Source organism: Leucoraja erinacea, chromosome 20 (assembly GCF_028641065.1).
Source record: "Leucoraja erinacea ecotype New England chromosome 20, Leri_hhj_1, whole genome shotgun sequence".
NCBI classification, from domain to species: Eukaryota; Metazoa; Chordata; class Chondrichthyes; order Rajiformes; family Rajidae; genus Leucoraja; species Leucoraja erinaceus.
The window spans coordinates 30,377,513-30,404,598 of record NC_073396.1 but is presented as its reverse complement, the minus strand read 5'-3'; the positions used below and the strand labels follow the sequence as shown (position 1 = coordinate 30,404,598).

At 44.5% G+C, this 27,086-nt stretch overlaps 1 protein-coding gene and 1 non-coding gene across 2 annotated transcripts in view; one reads left to right on the top strand and one right to left on the bottom strand.

Annotated features, from left to right (window-relative positions):
- Positions 1-27,086, top strand: part of si:dkeyp-72e1.9 (syntaxin-binding protein 4) — a 101,325-nt gene that overhangs the window by 51,422 nt on the left and 22,817 nt on the right. The window contains exons 6-13 of the mRNA XM_055651915.1: positions 372-446; positions 6,799-6,884; positions 9,445-9,571; positions 10,419-10,560; positions 14,306-14,412; positions 17,021-17,171; positions 19,894-19,966; positions 23,337-23,431. Coding sequence (XP_055507890.1) covers positions 372-446; positions 6,799-6,884; positions 9,445-9,571; positions 10,419-10,560; positions 14,306-14,412; positions 17,021-17,171; positions 19,894-19,966; positions 23,337-23,431 — 856 coding nt within the window. The remainder of the gene's footprint in view (positions 1-371; positions 447-6,798; positions 6,885-9,444; positions 9,572-10,418; positions 10,561-14,305; positions 14,413-17,020; positions 17,172-19,893; positions 19,967-23,336; positions 23,432-27,086) is intronic.
- trnak-cuu (transfer RNA lysine (anticodon CUU)) lies at positions 3,825-3,897 on the bottom strand. Its single transcript has one exon. It is a non-coding gene; the product is annotated as a tRNA-Lys (tRNA).

The following is a 27,086-nucleotide window of genomic DNA, read 5'->3' as shown; positions in this document are numbered from 1 at the left end:
TGTGTCTTAGTTTTTTTTTTGATATTATGACTGCAGGAACAAAATTTTGTTCGAACCGTGTCTGTTTGAATGACAATAAATGGCATTCTATTCTATTCTATATGAGGTGATGATCCTGCAGTTTCCGTGTGGCCTTACTGTGGCAATGGTGGTAGAGTTAACAATACAGGTGGAGTTAGATCAGCCATGATCTTATTGGGTAACTGAGCTTGATGGCCTGTATGACATACTTCAATTACTTTTTTACGTATTGTTTCAGGGTTATGTTGAAACCAGGGAGTAAATCTCCATCTTTAGCTCCATGTAGCCAGTAACACACTGTAGGTGTATCATCCACTTTGGTAATATTCCTGGATCTTTCTCATTTCTAGCGCAGTGGAAATCCTTCGCGCTGCTTCTTCATCCAATAACATGAGGCTGATGATTGCAAGGGATGAGCAGGGCAGGTAAGAAAACGTAAACCTACGGCTACCTCGACTGCCGAGCAACCCCACTCCGCTGCACTACGAGTTCAAAAGAACCATGCTGACCCATTTTTACTGGCGGAAAAAAATTCAGCATGCTGAGCAATTTTCCTCGACCAAACTGAGGCCACGAGTACACGGGAACTTCTCTCGGGCATGACAGAGAGTTCCAGTGACCTCCTAGGACCACGTGTTGACCATGCTGCGAGTTTGAGTCAAACGCAAACTCTTCTAAGCTCACAAATTAAGTCGCCGCAGTGGGACAGGTCCTTTATTTTCCCCACTCGTCCCACATTTATTGATAATACAATTCTGCACTCAATTTCATACAGTTTTGTTTATTGGTACAGCATGGAAACTGGCCCTTCGGCCCACCGAGTCTGCCATTGATCACACTCGTTATCCCACTAGACACTGGGGACAATTTACAGAGGCCAATTATTCTACAAACCTACACCTCTGTGTAATGTTGGAGGAAACCAGAGCACCCAGAGGAAAGCCGCACGTTCACAGGGAGAACATTTTAGACGCCACAGAGACAGCACCCGAGGTCAGGATCGAACCTGGGTTGCTACCGCTGTGCCGCTGCACTGCTGTTGTTCTTGACAATGGTTGGATTTGCACACAAAGTTGGTCACAAACCGTTTTTTTTTTTCGCAACTCTGCAACACCCTGCAACACTCTCCAAAAAAGGTCACTGCATTTTACCTTCACCATATTCATGATCAATATTCACTCTCCCTCAGCTTGATGAAGTTTACTGATAGAAACCATGGGGTGAAATCATTCTGTTGTCATTTTCAACACAACTTCATGTAGGTGCTGCAAACAATAGCATTGGCAGAAGGAATCTCATGTCCACTGCACTTCCAGGGCATTGGCGTTTAATGAAGAAATTGGTGCACAGGGGTTGACTATAAAGCAGATTGGGACATTTAATAGAAACTAGACCAAGTGGGACCCGTTGGGTCCCGTTCCCCCAACGCAATATTCCACCACTCACCCATAGCCCTCAACTGCACAGGCGCGGCTGGTGGGTTCCCTTTGTGATGCCAGAGATCCCCGTTGTGACGCTAGTCACGGCAACCCTCCCCCAACTGCGCCTCGCCATTCCTCTTCCTACCCCTACACCCATTCCCCCTCATCCCCCAGCACTCCCTCCCCGTCCTCTTCACCCTACCTCTTCTTTCCCCTGTCGTCCTCCCCTCCCCCACTCCTTTCCTCACCTCTCCCTTCCTCTCCTTTCCCCTGCCCTCAGTCACTCCCTCCCTCCCTCCATAACCCCTCTCCCCTCCTCTCCCTATGTTCTCCCCCTCCTCCCCCAATGTCCCTCCTCACCTCCCCAGGATCTCGATGTAAACCCCCGCCAGCCCCGTTTTCTCCAGCAGGGCGGCGATGAAGTTGTACTTGGGGCGGGGGGGGGGGGGGGGGGGGGGGGGGGGGGGGCGCGAGCTTCCTGGAGCCGTGGGAGGGGGAGGGCTTGAGGCGGGGGCTGTCGGGGGGGGGGATGGGGGGGAGGGGAGCATCCTAGAGCTGGGGAGGCATTGGGTACCCTTGGCCTCTCCCTGCCCCCGGTCCCCGCACTGGCTACAACGCCAGCCCAGAGCCCGGGAGGGCAGAAATTAAAGTAGAAGGAAACTTACCCATGGAGCTGTTGGGTCGCCGTTATAACAAGAAAAAAATTGGCAGTCTGAAATTGTGCAAAGGCAATGCTGAGGACACGTGGGGTGTCCTTTGTGACACCTGTCATGACGCGCTGAGGGCTCATGGGGTGGAATTTGTGATGCCTGTCAAGTAAAGACGGCAAGTGGGGGCTGGGCAAGTGGGGTCGCTGTTTTGTTTTAAGTTTTAAACGTCAATAACTTGTAAAGTATACCATCAATCTGAATGAAACATTTAATTTACATCACAGGACAATGGTGAGTAAAGTGGGCCAAACATTGTAGCGCTATCGTGTAGCATTTATGCCCAAATACAAACCAGGCAAACAAAAGGACAAACAAACAAGATGTGAGTTTTAGTAGTATAGAGATGGGTTGCCTGGATTGAACACAAAATGGGTTTTTGACCTGATGCACAGAGATGCTGGGTCAAACTGCTTATTGGAAGATGAAGACAATCACAATTTGGGCAGATAGCCAGGTACAAGGATTACAGAGCAAGGACTGAGATATAAGCTTCATGCCCCTCATTTAGCAAATTCCATCTTAAAATAAAATCCCTAAATATATGTACACACTGAGACAATAGTCGGCGAGGATTAAGCTAGGCATTTAAAAGGAATTTACTGCAATAGAAAGAGACGCATTCATCTATCACCAACGGGTCTCAAAAGTGATTGAATATTTTTCAAATGGTGTTGCAGTTGCGTTAGGAAATAATTCAGTTAATTTAAGCACAGTAATCTCCAAAAAACATGAGCGAAATAACAAATAAATCAATTTATTTTAAGGATAAAAAACAGAAAATGCTGGATGTACTCAGCAGGTCAGAGAAGATTTGCAGAAGGGGAAGCAGAGTTCATATTTTGAGTCAATGACCTTTAATTAGAACTGGAATAATGAGTCTGCAGAATGGTCCCGACCTGAAGCATCGCCTATCCATGTGCTATCGGGATGTTGCCTGACCCGCTGAGTTACTCCAGCACTTTGTGTCCTTTTTTGGAATAACGAAAGATCGGTTTTAGGAATATTAGTTGAGAGATAAATAATGGCCAGAACATTCAGTGATTCAGTTCAATGATTCAATTTCAATAATACTTATCATCACATGTACTTAGGTACAGTGAAATTCTTTGTTTCTGCACACAATACACAAAGTACGCAAAGAGTCTCCATGTATCTGGCGCTGACAAATTTACAAAAGTGCTCTAATGAGCACAATGGTCACAATAGTCCCTTTTTGTTCTCAACGGCCCGACCACCTCTCCATGGTGGGTCCTCGGCCCACCGTATCTTCACTGCTTCTCCTTGGCTTGACCACCTTATAACCATATAACCATATAACAATTACAGCACGGAAATAGGCCATCTCGGCCCTACAATTCCATGCCGAACAACTTTTTGTTCCCTTAGTCCCACCTGCCTGCACTCATACCATAACCCTCCATTCCCTTCTCATCCATATGCCTATCCAATTTATTTTTAAATGATACCAACGAACCTGCCTCCACCACTTCCACTGGAAGCTCATTCCACACCGCTACCACTCTCTGAGTAAAGATGTTCCCCCTCATGTTACCCCTAAACTTCTGTCCCTTAATTCTGAAGTCATGTCCTCTTGTTTGAAAAATGCAGAGTATTCCTGAACTATTCGTTGGCTAGACATATGTTTGCTATTGATAATGGTTAAAGAAAGTGTCGCCCAACGTGGGGCTCGAACCCACGACCCTGAGATTAAGAGTCTCATGCTCTACCGACTGAGCTAGCCGGGCAATGCTCAGACTTAGCCGGGCAATGCTCAGACCTAGCCTCACCTCTCCTCCTCATACGGTTCTCCAGCGAGCCGTCCCTCTCCTCTCCGGTCCTTCAGCTTTCGTGTCCCAGAGGGCACCTCCCGCAGCCGACCTTGAAGGCACGGACAGTTAGAACCCTGGTTCCCTCTCCTCTTGTACCAGCCTCTATCCTCTCCCCTAACATCCGTCGTTGTCACCGGTTCCATCCTCCCGGTCTCTGGTCTTCAAGGTCAGATTGTTGAGGATTAATGGACACCGCTTCAGTGGGAAGGAACTGCAGATGTTGGTTTACATCGATGGAAACAAAATGTCTATAGATATAAGGATTTCATTGTACTTAGGTACGTGACAGTTAAGCATCATTGAATATCATTGAATCTTCATTCAACGATCTTCATTGAGTATCCAAACACCCTGAAGAGTCTTCCTTCACCGTTACACCAATGGGCATCACTACAGACTCTGTGTATTTATACAGCTATCCTTGTCTTCCATTGAAGACTGGTTCTCAATTGCATTAACTGACAGCCACTCCCATCCAGAAGCCTTGAAAGATGTTCCACTCCTGACAATCTGTAACTGGTTAACATTAACCGGTTAATAAGAACAGCTCTCTGTCGAATATTTACTTCAGTCGGTGTTTGCTGCCCTACTTCGTAAACATTGTTTGGAATTCCCCCTTAAACTTCCTTATTTACAGGGATCTTCAAACACACATGACATTGTGTTCAGCCCAGAGTCCACACCTTGACGAGCATTCTGATAGTGTGTTTGGCAGTGTTGCCTGATGGTTGTGTCAGCATGATGTATTCTTATCAGGCCGTCTGCTGACTTTGCTGCCCTGGGTTAGTATCAGCCAACAGTTGGGCATTGTCTTGCAGAAGGGCCATGAGTCACATTCATCAGGGTGCACGGCGGCGCAGTGGTTGCGTTGTTGCATTACGGGGACCTGGGTTCGATCCTGTCCATGGGTGCTGTCTGTACAGTTTATACATTCTCCCTGTGACCTGTGAGGGTTTCCTCCCACATTTCAAAGGCATACAGGTTTATTATGTTTATGTATGAACTCTGAACCGATCCTGCTGAGTGCCCCCCCATGAACTGTCTCCCTCGGATGGTCACATCGCACATCGACCCGGCACAGAACTATTTGCACTTTATAATGCTTTTTATAATCTTGTTTCTCTGGGTGTCTAAATTTTTAGCTAATTAAGTTATTACATCGGATGGAAGTTGCATTCCAAATCTCGTTGTACCTCTGTGCAATAACAATAAAGATATATTAATATTATTATTAATATTATTATTATTATTATTATTATTATTATTATTATTATTATTATTATTGGTTAATTGTAAATTGTCCCTAATGTGTGTAGTGTGTGTGGGGATCGCTGGTCTGTGGAGACTCAGTGCTTCCATGCTGTATCTCTTTAAACTAAAAACTAAAAAAACTAATCATGTGATCTGCTCACTTTAGAGCTTTCATTTACTTTGTTGTTGCTGTAGTCTGTATGAGGACAGGGCTTTGACCCAGCAGGTTATGGTGCTGGCAGCAGATAAAGGCTTGAGGAACTCAGTGAGTCAGACAGGGGAACGGTGGACGATTCGGGTCATGACCTTGCAGCAGGTAGTGCAGCTGGTTCACAGCTCCAGTATCCTGGGTTCGGCACTGACCTCTGGTGCTGTCTGTCTGATCCTTGTGGCCACATGGGCTTCCCATGGCTGCTCTGGCTTCCTCCACACATCCGAAAGGAGGACTGATTGTCAAGGTATTCGCTCACTGCAAATTGCCCCTCATCTACAAAGAATATAGAACATGAAATATGGAACAGTACAGCACAGGACCAGGCCCTTCGGCCTAGAATGTCTATGCCGTACATGATTCATCGGAATGGGGGAAAGGAGCAAATGAGTTTGTTTAAAGTTTCAATAAAGAGTGTGTGCTGAGATGTACATTAAATAGAACATACAACAGGCCTTCTCCTTACAATATCCGTGCCGAACATGACATTGTTAAAGATAGCACTACCAGCAAAGGTAAACACAAAATACTGGTGTAACTCAGCATCTCCGGAGAAAAGGAATAGGTGACTTTTTGGGTCAAAACCCTTCTTCAGAGACGCCACCTTTTCTGCAGAGATGCTGCCTGACCCGCAGAGTAACTCCAGCATTTTGTATCTATCTTCGGTGTAAACCAGCATCTGCAGTTCCTTCCTCCACCACCAACACGTGGCCCATGCCTGCTATAACCATGTGCCTATCCAAACACCTGCTCAAATGCCACTTTCATATCTGTCTCCACCACCAACCCTGGCAGTGGGCTTCAGCTACCTGACTGCAAAATAATCTTGCCCTACATCCCAAACCTTGACCCTCTCACCTTAATGCATATTTCCTATAGCCCTCTGGTCTCTGACCTTTCCACCCTGCAAAATAAGTCAAACTGTCCACCTTATCTATGCTTCACATCATTTTATATAATTCTATCGGGTTTCCTCCCCACCTTCAGTGAAAACTATCCAAGGTTGTCCAACCTCTCTTTCTAGTTAATACCATTTAATCCAGGTCTGAAGAAGGGTCTTGACCCGAAACGTCACCAATTCCTTCTGTCCATTGATGCTGCCTCACCCGCTGAGTTACTCCAGCATTTTACCAGCATTTGCAGTTCTTTCTGAAACATAATCAGGCAGCATTCAGGTAAAACCCTTCAGCACCCCTCTCCACTCTATGTGGTGGGTTATGACCCTACAGCCCATGAAGTGAGAGGCAGGAATGATAGCATTAGCCCACAACCAACATCACAATGATATTTTTGGGGGTATTGTAAAACTGCTGTAACATACACCTGATGCCAAAACTCCATTGCATTTCTTACAGGCGAGAATTTTCCGAGTTATTGGAGAACCATGGGTCCAACAACAGCACTGGATCAGCACGGAATTCTCCCACCCCACGAGCAACGAGTAAGCTTCATGTTTTTCTGTGACATTGCCAGGCATTTCTAAGCATTGCCAAACAGTGTCATCCCCTGCATTATTTGTTTAATTTTCCGAGTAGTTGCGCCTGCCTGAGTTCCCTCCGCACCTCAGCTCTACCCACTTCCTATCTGACATTGCGGGTGCAGGGTGGGGGTGGGCTGTGAGGTAATTTTAGCAGGAAGAAGTCCCCCTAGACCCAACCACAGATATCTTTAGATGCAGACAGTGGGTGCTTTTCCCAAAGTGGAGACAAGCCCGCAAAACTCTTTAAGCTCAGTATCATCGCAGCTGCTGGTTGTGAGATCAAACTCGTAATTTCCTCTGGGAACTACCTTCCACCAGCGCGCAGTGGCTTCCCGGCACTGCCTTTACACAAGCTGTTTACTAACAGGTATTCCACCACTGAAACACAGGCACATCATGAATACCAACTGCATACCAAAGGCCACATACCAGTTATTCTTTTGTGATTAATATATGAATGAGGCATTTACAAGTTCCCCCGTGTGTAGTTATGTGAAAGTCCCCTCCTTCTTTGTCAAAGATTGAGTTGAATTGCATTTAGTTTATTGTCACGTGTACCAAGGTACAGTGAAAAGCTTTTGTTGCGTGCTAACCAGTCAGCGGAAAGACAATACATGATTACAATCGAACAATCCACAGTGCACAGATACATGATAAAGGAACTAACGTGAATAACATGCTGGCTCGAAGGGCCGAATGGCTGCACGTATTGTCTATTGTCTAATAACGTTTAGTGCAAGATAAAGCCAGTAAAGTCTGATCAAAGATAGTCCAAGGGTCTCCAAAGAGGTAGATAGTAGTTCAGGGCTGATCTCTACTTGTTGGTAGGATGGTTCAGGTGCCTGATAATAGCTGGGAAGAAACTGTCACCGAATCTGTAAGTGTGTTTTTTCACACTTCAGTACCCTTTGCCGGATGGAAGAGGGAAGAAGAGGGAGTGGCCAGGGTGTGACATTCCTTGATCATGCTGCTGGCCTTGCCGTGAGCTGTAAATGGGACTGAGTGAAATTTCACACGGTGGAAATTCAGCAGCTCCAGAGGTGCCATAAGGGCCTGTCCCACTTAGGCGACTTTGCAGGCGTCTGCCGGCGACTGTCAAGTTGCTGGTAACTGGAATGGCGACAGCCAGAATGGAACACACACAAACACATCACAAAGATGGGGGACAGGGCAAGCGGGGGGAGCGCTGTCTGAAATTCACACTGTGCAAAACCAATATGATACAGACACACACCACAATGAACAGGAAGGTTGACGCTGTAATTAAGACTGCTACCACAGTGTACAGTAAGTCATTTAAAAGAGGATGGGGGGAGGGGGGAGAAGGGGATAGAAGGAGGGAGAAGATGTGGAGACATATTTTAAGAAGCCAGCCAACTTTTTTTCTTTTTTTTCCTTTTTTTTCTCATTTAAAATCTTGTTATTCGTTTTTTTCGAAAACAAAAACAAAACAAAACCAAAAAATAATGATAAACATAACAATGATATTGATACATAGGGATCAGGATTGCATTAATAACAGGTATAACCTAAATATGAGTCCAGTGTCAAAATACACATTGAGTATAGAAACTATATGTAAATATAGTTAAGTGTTTAAAAGAGAACTTGTATATATAAAAACAAAAAGATAAAAAGAAGAAAAAAAAGAAAGAAAGAGAAAAAAGAGAAAAACAAAATGGCTGTGAAGCTCGGCGGACATTTAACATTACCGGTCGGTTATCCTTGGTTCTGAAAACTACTGCTTCTGGTTTTTTTCCCCCAATGAGCCAATGAAATTCACTGGTTACCACCGGCTACAACCAACGATAACCTAAGAGAACCTTCGACCTCCTGGCAAACCACTAGGACCCCCTTACGACCCACCTACGGCACGAGAATTCTCGCTACTCTCCATGGCGGTTTCATTCTAGTTGCTGCTAATTTTTCAACATATTTGACAGATTCTTGGCGACCATAATGAGGCCGCGACTAGTTCCCAGAATGTGGGAACTCCTCACGACCATGAAGGCGACTCCCCGGCAACCACCGGAGAACATGTGGCAACTGCAGTCTCCTGCAATCGCCTAAAAAGTTGCCCAAGTGGGACAGGCCCATTAATATCTGCATTGGCCTGCCAGTATTTTGGTTTTACATAACATTTAATGTCACTGGTGTCCTTTAGAAAGGTGGGAGGACAGTTGGAACCTGCACTGCACAAAATAACATGGTCAGCTATTCTCATGTTCATAAGTTCATAAGTCATAGGAGTAGAGGTAGGCCATGCGGCCCATTGAGTCTACTTTTCCATTCAATCATGGCCGATCTATCTTTCCCTCTCAACCCCATTCTCCTGCCTTCTCCCCGTAACCCTTGACACCCGTACTAATAAAGTATCTGTCACTTTCATTGTTTCCTTTGTCTTGCTTCCCGCTGTCCAATGTGACTTAAGGCAAGCAACGTAGTGTTAATGTAGAAAATATGAGATTAGAATTGCATCTCATTTATTAATTCTCCGTTTCCCCTTTCGTTTCTGGAACAGGCAGATCTCTCCTCAGGACATCGTCAGGAAGCTCACTGACCTCACTGAGCTCTCGACTGCTGAGCCCAACGAGTTCATGCCACTCCTCTAATGGGAACGCCGCAAGTTTACTTTGTTCCAATGCACTGTACGTCTGAAATCTCTCTGTCAATTCTTGCGTGGCACTCGCTTTCATTGTTTCCTCATCTAATTCTGATGTACACCGAGTTCTGAATAAGGGCAACCAGTTGTCACGGTGCTGTGAACTCAATGTGGTGAGCACATAAAACTTTGGGCCCTGGCACATGGTGTAGTTCCAACTATTACTGATCAAAACCTCCTGGTGAACCATAGAAATAGTATATACAAGGATGTCATTCAACCCGGAAGATAGGCATGACAAGCTGCAGTAACTCAGTGGGTCAGACAGCATCTCTTAAGAAAAGGAATACATGACGTTTTGGGTCGAGACTCCTCATCTAAATACATTCATAGTTGTGGGAAAGATCCATCTAGTCTACAAGCAAGGACTCAAGTCAGAATGTTACAGCATGGAAACAGGTCCTTTTGTATAACTTGTGCATGCCGACCAAGTTCCCCACTTGAACTAGTCCCATGTGTTTGCATTTGGCCCATATCCTGCTGAACCTTTCCTACCTGTCTAAATGTCTTTTAAAGTTTGTGATTGCACCTTCCCCAACCACTTGCTCTGGCAGCCTGCTCCAAATGCCCAGCACCCTCTGTGCAAACGTTGCCCCTTTAAATACAGCTCCCAGCTTCTATTTTCGTTTGTTCTTATGCCATGAGTACTGAACATCAATTAAAAAAGAAAAACATACTCCAAACTCAACGGTAAACTTGTCTGAAAATGAAAACTGCCAAGTTTGAGGCCTATTCATAATTTAGGTATAAAAGTCATGACTGCAGCATATTTATCTTTAGAAGGCTTGGGTTTAATATTGGTTATCAAAGATTTAGATTGTTGTTCTTCTCAGGTGTCACAGTGATGAAGAAATTCAGTTTGTTACCATCACCAAATCTGCTGTCCTTGGTCTCACTGTTTCGGGAGGATCCAACAGACCCGATGGGCCCAAGGTTTATGTGGAGGATGTCACCTCTGGGGAAGATTGTCAGAAGGTAAATGTACAAGAATTGCGGTGGCAGCCCATATGTGAGCGTGGGCTATATTTTCATATCGATATCAGCTCCATATTTTCCATATTTTTCAGGCTGAGGTTTGAGAAACACATTTGTAATTGTCACAATGTTTAAGAAAGAACTGCAGATGCTGGTGAGAGTCTATCCCACAACATAAGGGGAGGAGTTATACAGTTTGATAGCCACAGGGAAGAAGGATCTCCTGTGCCGTTCTGTACTGCATCTTGGTGGAAGCAGTCTTTTGCTGAAGGTACTCCTCAGGTTGGCCAGTGTGTCATGGAGGGGGTGAGCTGTATTGTCCAAGATGCTCCGCAGTTTGAGGAGGATCCTCCCCTCCAAGACCAACCTCCCATGAATCTAACTCTGCCCCCAGGACAGAGCCAGCCTTCCTGATGAATTTGTTAATTGTGTTGGCATCCGCGGCCTTCGCCCTGCTGCCCCAGCACATGACAGCAAAGAAGACGGCACTGGCTACCGCCAATTGGTAGAAGATATGCAGCATCTCACTGCAAACGTTGAAGGAGCGGAGCCTTCTCAAGAAGTACAGCCGGCTCTGTATCATCTTGTACAGGGCCTCAGCGTTCCTGGACCAGTCCAGATTGCTGTCTAGGTATTTGTCTGCTCCAAAGTATTTGTACTCCTTGGTAAACTGCACATCCACATCATTGATGGAGACGGGGGACGTCTCCTCCTAAAGAAGTGGAGCAAGGACAAGCTAGGGAACCAGACTGATGAGCCTGACGTCAATGGTGGAAACCTTGTTGGAGAGGATTCTGAGGGATTGGATCTACCAGCCTTTGGATATACATGGACTCATTAGAGATACTCAGCTTGGTTTGTGTGTGGGTAATCATGTCTCATTAATCAGATAGAGTTATTTAGAAGAGGCTACCAAGAGACTTGATGAAGGCAGGGCAGTGGACGATGTTTGAATGGACTTTAGCAAGGCCTTCGATAAGGTCCCACATAGAAATCTAATCAAGAAAGTTAGATCACGTGGAATCCAAAGTGAGCTATCCACTGGATTCAAAGTTGGTGTGGAGGAAGGAGTCCAAGGGTGGTTGTTGGGGATTGCTTCTCTGACTGGAGGCCTAATGACCTGTGGTGTGCTGCAGAGGTCAGTACTGTTGTTTGTTATCCACATTAACAATTTGGATGGCAATTTAATTATCATTGTATGTCAAACCAGGGCAGGACTTCGGTGTTAACAGTGAGAGCTTGTAGAGTGTTGTAGAGCAGAGAGATCTAGGAGTACGTGTGCATAGTTCCATGAACGTGATGATTCAGGTGGGCAGGGTGGTGATGAAGGTATTTAGCATGCATGCTTTCATTGGGGAAGTATTGAATACAGAAGTTGGGCATCTTGATACATCTGCACAAGTCGTGGATGAGACCACACTTGGGAGTAACCTGGTTTCTGGGTAATGGTCTACAATGGCCAATATCAGAAAGGTCATGTGAAAAAGTGACTGATCCATTATTTACCCGATTTTCCCAAAATCAAAATCACACTCAGTGGTGCAGCTGGTAGAGGTGCTGTCTCTTCGCCCCTGAGACCTGGGTTCAATCCTGACCTTGGGATTCCAACTGTGTGGCGTTTGCACGTTCTCCCTGTGACTGTGTGGATTTCCTTCAGGTTGCTACGGTTTCCTCCCACATCCCGAAGACATGCGTGTTTGGAGGTTAATTGGCCATTGTCAATTGCTCTCCAGTGTGTAGGGAGTGGATGCAAAAATGGGATAGCAGAACTAGTGTAAACGGGATGATTGTGGACAGGGTGGGCCGAAGGGCCTTTTTCCATGCCGTACCTCTAAACTAAACATCGTGAGAATCCAGTCTGATCTATACAACTCTTAAATACTAAAGCCACAGATTACTACTTCCAGGATAGAAAGATTGGCACAGTACATTTTCACCTTTTGGCTTGGCATTGAAATCCAACCAGTGCTGGCAGATTGGATGTCGTCCCACCCACTGTGATACTCCCAAATAATACACTTCGTTACCTTTGAAATCATTTGATGTTTGTAATTTCCATATAAACATCCAACACAAGCCCTCTAGTTAGTCGTAGATGTTGCACCTTCGCCGTGAGATTTCCTGGAAATGGTGCCAACCGCAAACTGATCCAATATCTTTACAATCAAGACCTGTTTGACTGCCAAATATCTTGGCATGTGGAGCAGGATGTGGCACCTTTACAAGGAAGCCAGTGCTAAATAAACTTAATAGTGCAAAGAGTAAAGAAAGCCAATTAGAAATTCAAGTGGCCAATCAGTCACGTCCAAAGCCAATGGTCTCAATATAGAAACAAACTAACACTATGACATTGAAAGATTTGTGTCTCACTGGTTGAGAATTTAGTTATTGATTCCAATTCCATTCATTCCAATGTTCCGATACTGGCTACACTTTGTATAAAACCCAGGAAAAGCAGGAAGCACTCAGCATCTCTGAGAGAGAAACTAAATTAATAATTCAGCCCAACGACCACGTGATATGGGGTCAGTTTACGGGTGATGTCATTACCAGGAATATACACAGCGAAGGCTAAACATTTTGAGTGTTGTTTCATTTCAGAATGACAACACCCACAGTATTTTGCCTACAGACAACTCTTCATTGGCTCTGATCCAATGATGTCCTCAAAAGGTTGTGTAAAGCACCATACAAATGCAAACCCTTTCCCTCCCTTCCACTCAATGATAATAGGGACAGTGCCTTCCACCAGTTCACTGGCCGAGTGATTAAGATGAAACTGTCCTTTAAGAAAAGAATTGTCACCAAATAAAACTGTGGCGTGTTTCATGAGTCGGATTTGCAATACTTTGTTGTGGGAGGGTGGAGACGCCTTTGTGCACCGTGCGTGATCTTGGCTGTCTGGATGCTGTCGCTGCCTGTGGGCATGGCAGAAATCCGAGTGTACACACAAGGAACTGCAGATGCTGGTTTACAAACAAAAAAGACTAAAAGTGCTGGAGTAACTCAGCGGGACAGGCAACATCTCTGGCGAACATGGATAGGTGACATTTTAAGTTTGGGCCCTTCTTTAAACTGGTTATAGTGGAGGGGGCGGGGGGGGGGGGGGGACAAAAGGAAGTTGGAAGAAAGGAGGGCTGGTATAAAGTGCGGTGAGTATAAAGATAGATGGATACAGATGTGGTGGTGGTTGGGGGAAAGTTGGACTAAGGTCAGAGATGAACAGACCAAAGTTGTGAGAAGGATAGGAAATGTGAATTGTGAAGCCAGGGGGAGGGATATAGGTGGAATGGGTGGGGAAAGAGGATAAATGAATGCAAATCTAGATGGACACGGGGGGGGGGGGGGGGGGTGTAATCAGTTACATTTCACGAGGATAGATGCAAGATGCTGGAGTAACTCGGCTTCTTGAAGAAGGGTTCCAAGCCCAAACGTCATCTATTCCTTTTCTCCAGAGATGCTGCCTGTCCCGCTGAGTTACTCCAACATTTTGTGTCTGTCTATCTTCAGTTATATTTCACATCGCTTTTTTTAAAAATAATCTTTTTCACAATGTTGACTTGAAAAGACAGAATAAATCATAGAAAGGAAACATGTTGAAAGTTTGCAACACTTCTGAAAGTTATGGTAGATTCATCCTTCTGGCTAAAATAAAAATAAAATTCTGTTTCTTTCTGTAATAAAACTATTGCCAACTATATGTGTGGTTTTCTTTTTAATGGATTTTCTTGTTAATTATCCCAAGGATGGCCAACTTCGCCCAGGAGATCAGTTAGTTGCAATTAATAAAAAATCACTGATCGGAGTTACGCATGAAGAAGCCAAGAGTATTCTCAAGAAAATAAAGTTGACGTAAGTGGGTTCTTTTACAAAGTCTGTGCTCAGTCAGGGCACGAAACTCTTATCTCAGCATCCAGACATGTGTTCAGGTCAGATTCCAGAGAAGAGCCACACAGACTGACTGTCATTTCTAAGTAACACTGTCGGAGAAATTAGACGTCTGTAATTTATTCATCCGGTTTAGATGTTGATCGTTCCCACGGTACATATTTTCAAGAGGTGCAAGGCAATTCTCCAGGTTTCCTAGTCAAAATTTATCCACCAAGCAGAAGTGATTGAGATAGAACATAGAACAGTACAGCACTGGAACGGGCCCTTCAGCCCACGATGTTTGCACCGAACATGATCATAAGGCCATAAGTAATAGGAGTAAAATTAGACCATTCAGCCCATCGAGTCTACTATGCCATTCAATCAAGGCTGATCTATCTCTCCCTCCTATCCCCATTCTCCCGCCTTCTCCCCATAACCTCTGACACCAGTTCTAATCATGAATCTATCTACAGTACCTCTGCCTTAAATATATGCGCTGATGGCTTAGAATTCCACAGATTCACCACCCTCTGACTAAAGAAATTCCTCCTCAACTTCTTCCTAAAAGAACGTCCTTTAATTCTAGGGCTATGACCTCTAGTCCTAGACTCTCCAACTCGTGGAAACGTCCTGGCATGATGCCAAGTTAAACTGATCTCATCTGCCTTTGCGTGACCCATATCCCTCTTCCTTGCATTTACATGAGCCTATCTAAAAGCCTTGTAAACACCAATATCGCATCTGCTCCACCAACACTCTGGCTAATGCGTTGCAGGCCCCCAACACTCTCTGTGTAAAATACTTTCCCCCTCTCACATAACTATGTGTTGGACATTTCTACCTTGATTGTCTACCCTATCTATGCCTCTCATGGTTTTATATACAAGTCTCCCCTCAGCCTCCGATGTTTACTTCAGTGATCTTTAATAGAACTTACTGTGTTCACATTGACGACTGCGCTTCCGAAACTACACACCTCAAATGTTTCATTGGCTGCATTTTTGGGTCACATTGGATCTGAATTAGTTATGTAATTCTAGCTACTTGTTATTGACAATGTCAGAATAACTACAAAATGAAAATTGGTAAACTGAGAAAAATATACAATTTTCCGTTTAAACTTGGGAAGAAAGGAATGGAGGCCCAGGGTTGTGGCATTTCATTTCTTCACCCTCTCTTGACATTTAATGGCAGTGTGGCTTATCTGTGATCTGATTCCATTTGTCAACCTTTGCCCAATGTCTCTTTATTCTTTCTGTTCGATAAGACAATCAAGGTTTAAAATTAGTAATTGACAGTTGTAATTTCTAAGAGATTTCCTTGTGGGCAGTGGTTTTTAGTTTAGTTTAGTTAGAGATATGGCATGGAAACACGTCCTTCAGCCCACCAAGTCTGCGCGCGCCCACCATCGATACCCGTTCACTCCAGCTTTATGTTATCCCACTTTCTCATCCACTGCCTGCAGACTAGGGGCAATTTGAAAAGGCTAATTAACCTACAAATCCGCACGTCTTTGCAATGTGGGAGGAAACCGGAGCACCCGGAGGAAACCCGTGAGGTCAAATGGAGAACGTGCAAACTCCACCCAGATAGCAGCTGAGTTCAGGATTGAACCCGGGTCTCTGATGCTGTGAGGCAGCAGCACTACCCACTGCGCCTTTAACTTCTTGGGACATATTAACTAATCCAGGATTGCCCATCAATTGAAATAACTCGACCTGCCCAAGACTACCACTGATATCATGAAGCTTCATTCAAATGATTCTGTTAGCTTTCAAATTCCAGGAACTACAACCCCAGTTTTTAGATCCTCTCATTATAATTTTCCTCTCAGAACAGTCCACGTATCAATGTAGTCAAATCAGATGTGGTCTAACCATGATTTCATTTACGAGGGCATGACTTCTGCTTATTTCTATTATCACTCCTCTGTACAAAAGCCAGCACTCCATTAGCCTTTTGGACTATTCTCTGGGCCTGTCCATGACTCTTGAAGAACTTATTATTCGCACAACCCTAAATTGTATCAGCTCTCCCTTGTGTCTAGCTGATACCAATTTAGGAAGCACTTTGGTTCCTTCCATGTTAGTTCCAAAGTAGATGACCTCACCTTTACCCTGAAATCCATTTACTGCAGTTTTTCTCATGGAGTTGTATTTCCACGGTACTTGAGGCGTTTCCCTTTTCAAGCTACCAATTTAACACTTGTTTGTGAAATCTACTTGCTTTTAGCTAGAAAGCCGGTGCATTAAGTTGAAGTCTCAGCACGTTATAGATTGTTCTCCACCCGCAGGGCAGAATGCCTTCAGAGTCCTGTTGCATAGAAGGGAGTGGGCACAATAAGCCACTCTCAAATAACTGGCTACTTTTTATTGAGTCATTTCCAGCAACTTGTGGGGCCTTGCAATATTCTTAAAGTAGAAAACTGGCCTGGAAAAGCGTGAACCCATTGAATAAGTTTGTGATTTGTTAAACTGAATGAATGCGTGGGTGTGAAAACAAACTGGTTTTGGGACTCGTCACATAACAAACCAATGTTCAACATGCAATTAGTTTATAATTGTGTATTTCGATAATCTGTTTAAAGGAATGAAGGGACCGTAACAATCGCCTTTCTACCAGGCAAGGGACTTTTACATCGTCAGTCCTCCTTGAACAATACAAATGATTCAGCACAGAAGAACACGGGAAATGGCTTCAGTTCTTGTAGACTGAAGGTTCATGTGAGAAGCCCCAAGGTTAGTGTAAACAATATTGCCCGAATTTGATCACATGGCAATTACAGGATGTCAGACAAGGCCTCTCCGTCAGCTGCAGTTTTGATTCCATTTTAGCCCCTACTTCCTCTTTGTTCAGACATCTATCAATTTTGCAGCATGAACTGTGACTCAGTGGTAACCCCCCTTGCTGCCGGGTCATGAGTTTCACTCTGTAGACTCGAGCACAAAACCTGAGCAGCGCTTCACTGCCTGTGGTGCTGGCTTTCAGACGTGACACTGAACAAAGACCTGCCGAGTTGTATCACTCGTTATCATCTTCTCCACAGCCAACAATGGACCATTGTGGGCTCCACCTTTCCTTGATCATCGTTGCTGGCTTTGATTTGTCTGTTTGCATAGGTGTTCTATGTACCTTTTCACGTCACTCATTTCCCCCCTTCCCTGAAGAAGGGTCTCGGCCCAGTTCCTTTTCTCCAGAGATGCTGCCTGACCCGCTGAGTTACTCTATCCTTGGTGTAAGCCAGCGTCTTCAGTTCCTTCCTGCACACTTCTCATTTGTTCGGTCAGGTCAATGTAGAAAACTGAGCATTAGTATTTCAAAAATACTAAATGAGTAATCTATCAATACGGGCAATATTTACCACTCACTTAAGTCCTAAACCAGATTGTCATCTCATTGCACTGTATGGGAGCTTGCTGTGCGTAATTGACTGCATTACAACTGGGACTAGCCTGTAAGGTGAAGCATGTGTTGATGCGCTAAGTTTGTGTTTACAATTGTAAAGTGTTTTGGAACTTCCAAAGGACAGGAATGAAGCTGGTTGAGTTTACAGGTTAGAGATCCAGCATGGAAACGGGGCCTTCAGCCCATCGAGTCTCACGTTGACCAACACCAACTCAATGTTAGGCCCATTTTTCACATCCCATACACTTTAGAGTTTACAGAGGCCAATTAACCTGCAAACCTACACGCCTTTGGAATGTGGGTGGAAACCGGAGCACCCGGAGAAAACCCATGCGGTCACATGGAGAACGTGCAAACTCCGTACAGGCAGCATCCGTGGTCAGGATCGATCCTGGGTCTCTGGTGCTGTAAGGCAGCAACCCTACCGCTGCACCACCCAAGCCGTAAAGAAATGACAGTGAATATAATCGGCGAGCGAAGGGCCAGAGTTTCATAATAAAGCAGCTCTCAGTAACAATAGTCATGAAACTAGTGGATCATCACTAAAAAAACCCATAATGTTCACTGAAGGAAGCAAGTCTTCCATCCTTAGCTGGAGTGTCGTGAAGCTGACTGCAAGGTAGTTGATTCACAACTGCCTCCGTAGTTCTAGGACCAAGCACTGTTGCCAGAATTACCAGCAACCTCCACATCTGGCAGACAAATAGATGGAATGAAAGATCGGTAGAGGAAGGTACAATAGAATGCCAGTGACAAAGTAATGATTATTAGAATTAAAAGGATTTTAAACAAAGCAGGTCGCAATGGCCACATAAATTAGCCCCTATTTCTATTTTGTAGCCATGGCAACAAACAAATGTTACATTAAATCTTACAAATATTATTTACTTCAATGGTTCTGGAATATCTAATTGAAAATAGCTTGTTATAAAATGCAAACACAATTCTCTGCTGTCCCGAACCCCTTCAATTGGGGATCAACTCCTCTGTTGGTCTTGTCTGAGTGACCTTATGTGACCTCTGCTGTTGGTCTTAAGGAGTGGCTCTAGAGTCTTGCTGTGTCTCTTACCTACTCTGCTTGTGAGAAGGACCAAAGGGCCTGTCCCACTTGGGCGTCATTTGCGCGTTCACGCAGGTGGTGCGCGAGGATTTTCAGCATCCCAAAATCCTGGGGGGGCCACGCGCTACTGCGTGTCACTGCATACGCCACCACGCCTCACCGCGCGCCATGCGCACGTCACGACGCGCCAACCAATTTTTAGGATGTCGCATAAATCACGCCCAAGTGGGACAGGCCCTTTAGCTTCCATTGAAGGAAGACTGGTGGGTATTTATTGATGGGCTCATAAGATGGCCACTCGGATAATAACCAAAGTGAAAACCACAGTGACATAACAGTGGAGTTGCTGCCTTCGAGCGCCAGAGACCCGGCTTTGATCCTGGCCACGGGTGCTGTCTGCAAGGGGTTTGTATGTTCTCCCCTCCACCTCGTGACCACATGGGTTTTCTCCAAGATCTTCGGTTTCCTCCCCCATTGCAAAGGTTTGTAGGTTAATTGGCTTGGTAAAATTGTACAAAAAAATTGTCCCTTGTTTGTGTTAGAGTTGCGGGGATTGCTGGTTGGAGCAGACTCGGTGGGACGAGGGGCCTGTTTCGGCGCTGAATCTCTAAACTAAACTAAATTAAGCTAAAGTTGAGGACTGTAATGTACATCACGCAATGTACTGACGCCCAAGAAAAGGAGAAGGAAAAAGGAAATGAAATATGCCAGTCAATGCCAGTCTGTCTATTCTACTCCACATGCAAATCCAAGTTTCATTCTTTGTTAACAGTTGTAATTAGCAGATGATGCCACTTGACATTCCAGTTCCTCAACTTCCAGTTTAATATGATTCAGCCATCATTAAATATGATTTCATATTATTTAAATAAGGTGCATAGTTCTTGTTTAGGATTATTTTTTGGGGCCCTTGTTCCTTAACTCACTGCAGTAAATTCCTGCACGTAGTATTATGAAACAGTTGTGCTAATCATCATTTATATTTATTTCTGCAGTTGCAACTTGAAGAACACTGTCTCGTGCCTTCGCAGTCACCAGACATTTGCCCGCCAGAGCTCACTGCCTCAGGTATCTATCCACAACAGAGGAGTTTAAAGGAGAAATCTCCAGAATGCTTTCATTTTATATGGTTTTAGCCGTGTTGTTGAAAGAATGGGCAGCATCTCCAGTTCATTCTCTCTTTCCCCACCCTACTACTTGCCATAAGGCACCCGTGTCTAAATCCAACTAGCCTCAGCGGGAAAAATGAAAGAAATCTAACCTTTAATAGTGGCAAAACGGTAGAGCTACTGCCTTACAGTGCAGGAGACTCGGGTTCGATCCTGACTACGAGTGTTTGTCTGTACGGAGATAGAAGATCTTTTCTCCGAGATATTCGTTTTCCTCCCACACTACAAAGATGTACAGGTTTGTAGGTTAATTGGCTTGGTTATAAATGTAAAATTGTCCCTAGTGTGTGTAGGGTAGTGTTAATGTGCGGGGATCGCTGGTTGGTGTGGACTCGGTGGGCCGAAGGGCCTGTTTCTGACCTGTATCTCTAAACTAATCTAAACTAAGTGAATACAGTGTGGAAACAAACACTTATGCCCCTGTCCCACTTAGGAAACCTGAACGGAAACCTCCGGTGACCTTGCGCCCCACCCAAGGTTTCCTTGAGGTTCCAGGAGGTTTTGGTCACTCTCCCTAATGGTCGAAAGTGGTTTCCGCGTAGTCGAGGCTTCTTCTATGTTCCTGCGGTTATTTCAACAAAACCAAAACCTGCCGCGACTAAAAATAGGTTGCCGTTTGGTCGAAGCCAGTGGAGTGGGGTTGCTATTTACTTACAGGCAGTCCAAGGCAATCTCCTTCTCTGTCCGGCCATTTTGATTGGCTCATTGGGGTTTTCAGCAAAGATCCTATAGGATCTTTGGTTTTCAGGACCTAGGAGATCCGCCGGAAGGTAAAATGGCCGCTAACTTTATTAAACTTCTTAAAACTGTCTCCACTCCTGCTCCCCCCCTTCCCCCCCCACACTTCTCTCCCCTTCTCCCCCCTTCTCTCTCCCTTCTCTCCCCTTCTCTCTCCCTTCTCTCTCCCCTTCCCTCCCCTTCTCTCTCCCCTTCTCTTCCCTTCTCTTCCCCATCTCGATGTGTGTGTGTGTGTGTGTGTGTGTGTGTGTGTGTGTCTCCCCTTCTCTGTCCTTCTCTCCCTCCCTCCTGCGCTCTCTAAAGGACTTACCATGCTCTGTGGCAGCCATTTATCTTCCTCTTCATTGCGCAGACAGCACTCCTCCGCTGTCCCTGGCCCCTACTCTTTGGTCAGTAGATGCAGCTCACGCTTTGGTCGAGGCTTTCCAGGCGAGTGGCCAAAACCTCTGGCGTCTCACGGAAACCTTGGGTGGGGCGCTAGGTCACCAGAGGTTTCCGTTCTGGTTTCCTAAGTGGGACAGGGGCTTTAGGCCCACCGAGTCCTTGCCGATCATGCATCACCCGTTCTCACTAGTTCTATGTTATCCCACTTTCTCATTAACTACCTACAACCTCGGGGCAATTTACAGAGACTAATTATCCTACGACCCACTTCTTGGGAGGAAACCAGAGCGCCCTGAGAAAACCCAGGCGCTCACAAGGAGAATATGCAAACTCCACACAGACAGCAACTGAGGTTGGGATCCAACCCGGGTTTCTGATGCTATTTGACAGCAACTCTACCAATAGCATCACTGTGCTGTCCCTTTTTATATAAAATCTGATGACTTGGAAATATAACCCTTTATGCATCATATAAATGATGATTGTTTAAGAGTGTCTTGCGTTTTCTATATGAATGGATTACGTGGTCAGCCATTCCAGTTCTGTTTTGTGATTAGCCAGTTCCACACTTGTCCATATGTTTGGCCTGTCAATGCAATGGGTATTGGAGTTGATCCAGCACTATTCATCCAGCAACAACAAGGCATTTAGGCAGCTAAAAAGAACTAGGCACAGATCCTTTTAACATTAATTTACGTCGATCAAATGTGTGTGTAAATTACTGCAAATTTGGCTCAAAGTATGTGATTCCATTCCAGGTTTTGTTTACTGAATTTAAATCCACTTCTTTTTCTTTCTGCATCAATTAGTTCCTTTCCCCAACATGTGGGTAAATAATGACAACATTTGCTAATACTTAGTTGGTTTTTTTTTTCAAATCTCGGCTGTATCTATATATTTGAAATATAGTAGCACACTAAACTTAGAGCAGAATCCCACAGGCCCTTCAAGTCCGCTCCACCGTTCAATATAATCATGGCCAATCCTATAACTATGGTCCATACTCCCAACCTCTCTCCCCACTTGTCTCCATTGTTTGTGCTTAGACTTCTGGTCCACGACGGCTTCGAGCAGAGGGTTTTTCTGGGTGGTGCTGGCAATGTTAAGGGTGTGGATCGGGAGCACACAGAAGCCCTTTGTAGGTGGCAGAAAGAGCGCGCCACCTGATGACCTAACCATCCATCCATCCATCCTCTCTGCCACCTTTTGCCCCAGCTGAGGATGAGACTGCAGTTCCCACCCTGGCCTTAGTTAGCACGTCAGAATCGCAACATCAGAGTAGACACCAAGCATCCTTGATCTTGAGGGCCAGTCTAAGAGGGAGAGGGGTGAACGTCAGAAGATGAAGAAATCAATGACCAATTCCCATGTGGCAGCTTGTATTTATGGATGAAGATGTCCTGCTCCTTAGTACTGAGGTCCAGTTTATCTGTGCCCCCAATGTCATGAATGACGTCTCATGTGGAGAAACTGACCAAAAACTGGTGAAATAAGTGTGAGACTGGACTTTTCTGGCTTGACCTTGCAATAAACGTTATTCCCTTATCATATATCTACGGTATACACTGTAAATGGATTGATTGTAATCATGTATTGTCTTTCTGCTGACTGGTTAGCACGCAACAAAAAGCTTTTCACTGTACCTTGGTATGTACTCGTGACAATAAACTAAACTGAAACTGAGCTAAGTTCCTCTCGTTTCACATCTCCAACACAAACTGAATTGAATAACAGGAGTGATTGAGAGTTTAGAGCATTTAATATTGTCATGGACAATGCATTTAGTGTTAGTTTAGTTTGGAGATACAGTGTGGAAACAGGCCCTTCAGCCCACCGAGTCCACACCAACTTGTAATCCCCATACACTGACGCTATCCTACACACACTGGGGACAATTTACATTTATACCAAGTCAATTAACCTACAAACCCGTACGTCTATGGAGTGTGGGAGGAAATAAAAGATCTCGGAGAAAACCCACGCAGGTCATGGGGAGAGCGTGCAAACTCCGTACAGACAGCACCTTTAGTCTGGATCGAACCCAGGACTCTGGCGTTGTAAGGTAGTCGCTCTACCACTACGCCATCTTTGATTTTACCAAATTAACAAATTAGTATGTGTAATCCTTTTTATACCTTTACTTGCAGCTGCCAAAATGTTCATTCCAAAGGAAGTGCCCAGCAGCAAACTGAAAGTCTGCCTGGACCCTCATGTTCGTTTAAAAATGGATAAGCTTGAGTTGGTAAGCATCTCAAGTCAAGTCAAGTTTATTTGTCACATACACAAAAGAGATGTGCAGTGAAATGAAAGTGGCAATGCTCACGGAATTACAAACAATCTCCTGTTGGTGTGTGTGTGTGTGTGTGTGTGTGTGTGTGTGTGTGTGTGTGTGTGTGTGTGTGTGTGTGTGTGTGTGTGTGTGTGTGTGTGTGTGTGTGTGTGTGTGTGTGTGTGTGTGTGTGTGTGTGTGTGTGTGTGTGTGTCTCTCTCATTTCTCTTTTCTCTTACTTTTCTTCCTTCTCCTGCCACTGTCCCCACTTTGATTAGTGCAGGTGTCAGGGGTTATGGGGAGAAGGCAGGAGAATGGGGTTTAGAGGGAAAGATAGATCAGCCATGATTGAATGGTGGAGTAGGCTTGATGGGCCAAATGGCCTAATTCTGCTCCTATCGTTTATGACCTTTTGAACCCTTTGAATTGGAGTGAGCAAACCCATTTGCCGATGTGGAAAATCTTTCATGTTCCCTAAATACCTCCACGTGGTAAAATCAGACGATAAAGCACATACCTGGGACTAGGTGTGCAACTGTAAAAGTCAATCACAATAGCTTTATCATGTAGGTCCGGACCTACAGTTCAGTGGAATACCAGGGCTATTGACAGGCCCTGCCCGCTGAAGACCATTCCTTCATGAACGCCACCAGTAGAGCACTTCTGAAAGGCATCCAGTTCAGTCCAAGACTTTGATCATGTTAGAGGTAACATGGGGTACAAAGGCTTGAGGGCAGGGTCAAGTCTGAAATGGTAGGATGTGAAATCAGGGTGTGTGACCGATGGCCGGGTGATTCGGGTTGATAGTCGTGGTGACTTTCTGAGGTGTTGGGTCAGATCAGCAGTTTGGTGGGGGCAGGATTTGCTGGGTTAGTGTTACAAACAAGTGCAGGTGACAGGATGGGGCAGTATCCCTCCCAGTGGGGCATGGTTAATTGCCGGAAGGATATTTTATATTTCAAAATATACTTTACTCATAATATATACAGCCAATATAATCGATATGCATCTTTCTCCGCACTTATTGTAACTTCAGTTCAATGCATTTCCTTGCAATGCACCAACGCTACTCATGCTTCCTCTTAAACACTGCACCCCACGGAGCATTGGAGAGGTCCAGCCCTTCAATGTTCAGCAGTGGTGGGACCCTGCACTGTAGCCCTTCCCCAAAGAACCTTAGTGATGACGGCATTGTGCATCCCAAGCCTGTGTGCATTCCCACACCATGGAATGTACCAGTCGTCAGCATTCACTTGCATTGTCTTAGCCTGTATGACCTGTAAGCTCAGACACACACCCTGGAAGGATAACTGAGTTAGTAGTAACCGAATAATGTAAATAGGTATGTTACAAAACCTACCTGAATCGCCATTGGGAATCTGCCCACAGCCAGGTCCGCGATTTTGGCGCTGTTTGGAGGGGGCGGGTTTAAAACGCGATTTTTACTAGGCTGTACTAATCGCAGATGTTCAGCCTAGTAAATCATTAACGAAAAATCGCTGCAAGACCCGGTCGCAAAAGGTATTATTAGTTTTATAGGCCTCGATAATATAGTTATAATAGTTTAAAATTACTCTCTGATTCCACAACATCTCGCAGCCCCAGGGTTTTATAAAGCAAACAATTAAAGGTATGTACCTTATTTTTACATTAAATGGGGCATATATATAACCCTGTATATCAAGTTATCTATAGCGAGTAGTTCATTTTGGGCTTTTTATATCCCGCAGTATTTTTCTCGGCATTTGAGGGCACTAATCCAGCGCGCTGTCAACATTCTAAACCAGCGCGTTCACATGAACCCACTAGAAAGCCGATTTAAATGGGCATTTATTTATAGCAATTGAACACTAAATTCCTTCCATTTGGCCTATAAATTAATGTAAATTAGATATAAAAATCATGTTATATTGTGAATTATTTGTGAATAATCTTTGGACACTTAGGCTATTTAAAAATGTTAATCTTTCCTTAAGAAATGTGCCTTTGATTATCCAAGATCACAGCTTTTTTGTAATGTCCATTGAAAATCAATAGGGAACAAGATGCTAATTTCCGAGTATGAAAATGGCCATAACTTTTTTAATACTTGAGATATGAAAGTGAATTTGGTGTCAAATTAAACTTATTGTTATGCTTTATCTGATGGGATAAATTGCAGACTTGATTTTTAAAATCTCAAAATTTTGTAACATTGCTAATGTAAACGCCGAGATATAGTGGATGTGGAGAGGATATTTCCATTAGTGGGAGAGTCTGGAACAGCCTCAGAATATAAGGATGTATCTTTAGAATGGAGTTGGGGGGGGGAATTTCTTTAGCCAGAGGGTGGTGAATCTGTGGGATTCACTGCCACAGATGGCAGTGGAGACCAAGTCATTGGGTATTTTTAAAGCGGAGGTTGATAGGTTCTTGATTAGTAAGGGCCTCAATGGTGATGGGAGAAGGCAGGTGAACGGGGTTGAGAAGGAAAAATAGATCAGCCATGATCATGTGGAGAAGCAGACACGATGGGCTGAATGGGCTAATTCTGCCCCAAATTCTTATGGGCGTAATGGGGAGTTAATTAGTTGTGCCTATGTAGGTGTAGGTCCCCTTCAGATAATGATGAATCAAGCAAGCTTTATGAAAGATTTGTTCTGCATCAGGTGCCTGAGGTTGGTAGCACCAATTGACCTTTGTCGATGTAGCATCGAGGCATGCGATGCACACCACTGGATCGCAATATTAGTATCCAGGCTCCTTTGCGCAACAAATATACAAGATCTCAGATCTTCAGTTAGAGTGCACTTCATCTTTCATTGAATTTGGATAGTAAGGTGCACAAAAGTTGTGATGTTGAGTAATCTGATTTCTATACAAACAGTATATTAGTTCATAAATATTTGCCTTCATTGGAGTAGACTCGAAGAAAACATGAGTAGGAAGGAACTGCAGATGCTGGTTTAAACGAAAGATAGACACAAAAAGCTGGAGTACCTCAGCGGGTCAGGCAGCATCTCTGGAGAAAAGAAATAGGTGATGTTTTGGGTCTGTTGAAGAGTCACCTATTCCTTTTCTTCAGAGATGCTGCCTGGCCCGTAGAGTTATTCCAGCTTTTTGTGTCTCTCTTTAGAAGAAAGCATAATGCTGACAGTGAGAGGATAGTCTTAAGTTTTAACCAGCATTTTAAGATAGGGAGACTTCCAAATATTAAAACCGGCTAGTTTACTGAGACATAGTCAAATTCTCAGTATCTGTTAATACTGCCAAGTTATTTCTCAATATTGGACATTTTTTTAGCAAATTACAACCCGGAAGTGTTGATTAGTAAATTATATTAGTTTACAGCTTACAGTACATTTAATATCCTCTGGTTTGATGAAATGTGGAAAAGCTAGTTACTGGTGAGGCTTGAAACTCTCCCTGACTACTGTAGATCGTGTGGTGGGGTGTGGTGTGCTGTGGTGTGGTGTGGTGTGTTTTAACATTGTCTCTGGTGAGGACAGGATTAAGTCTGAGTTCAGTCATGTCTAATGGGGCTGGCTGATGGGATGATGTCTGAAGAAGGGTCTCAACCCGAAACATCGCCCATTCCTTCTCTCCAGAGATGCTGCCTGTCCCGCTGAGTTACTCCAGCGTTTTGTGT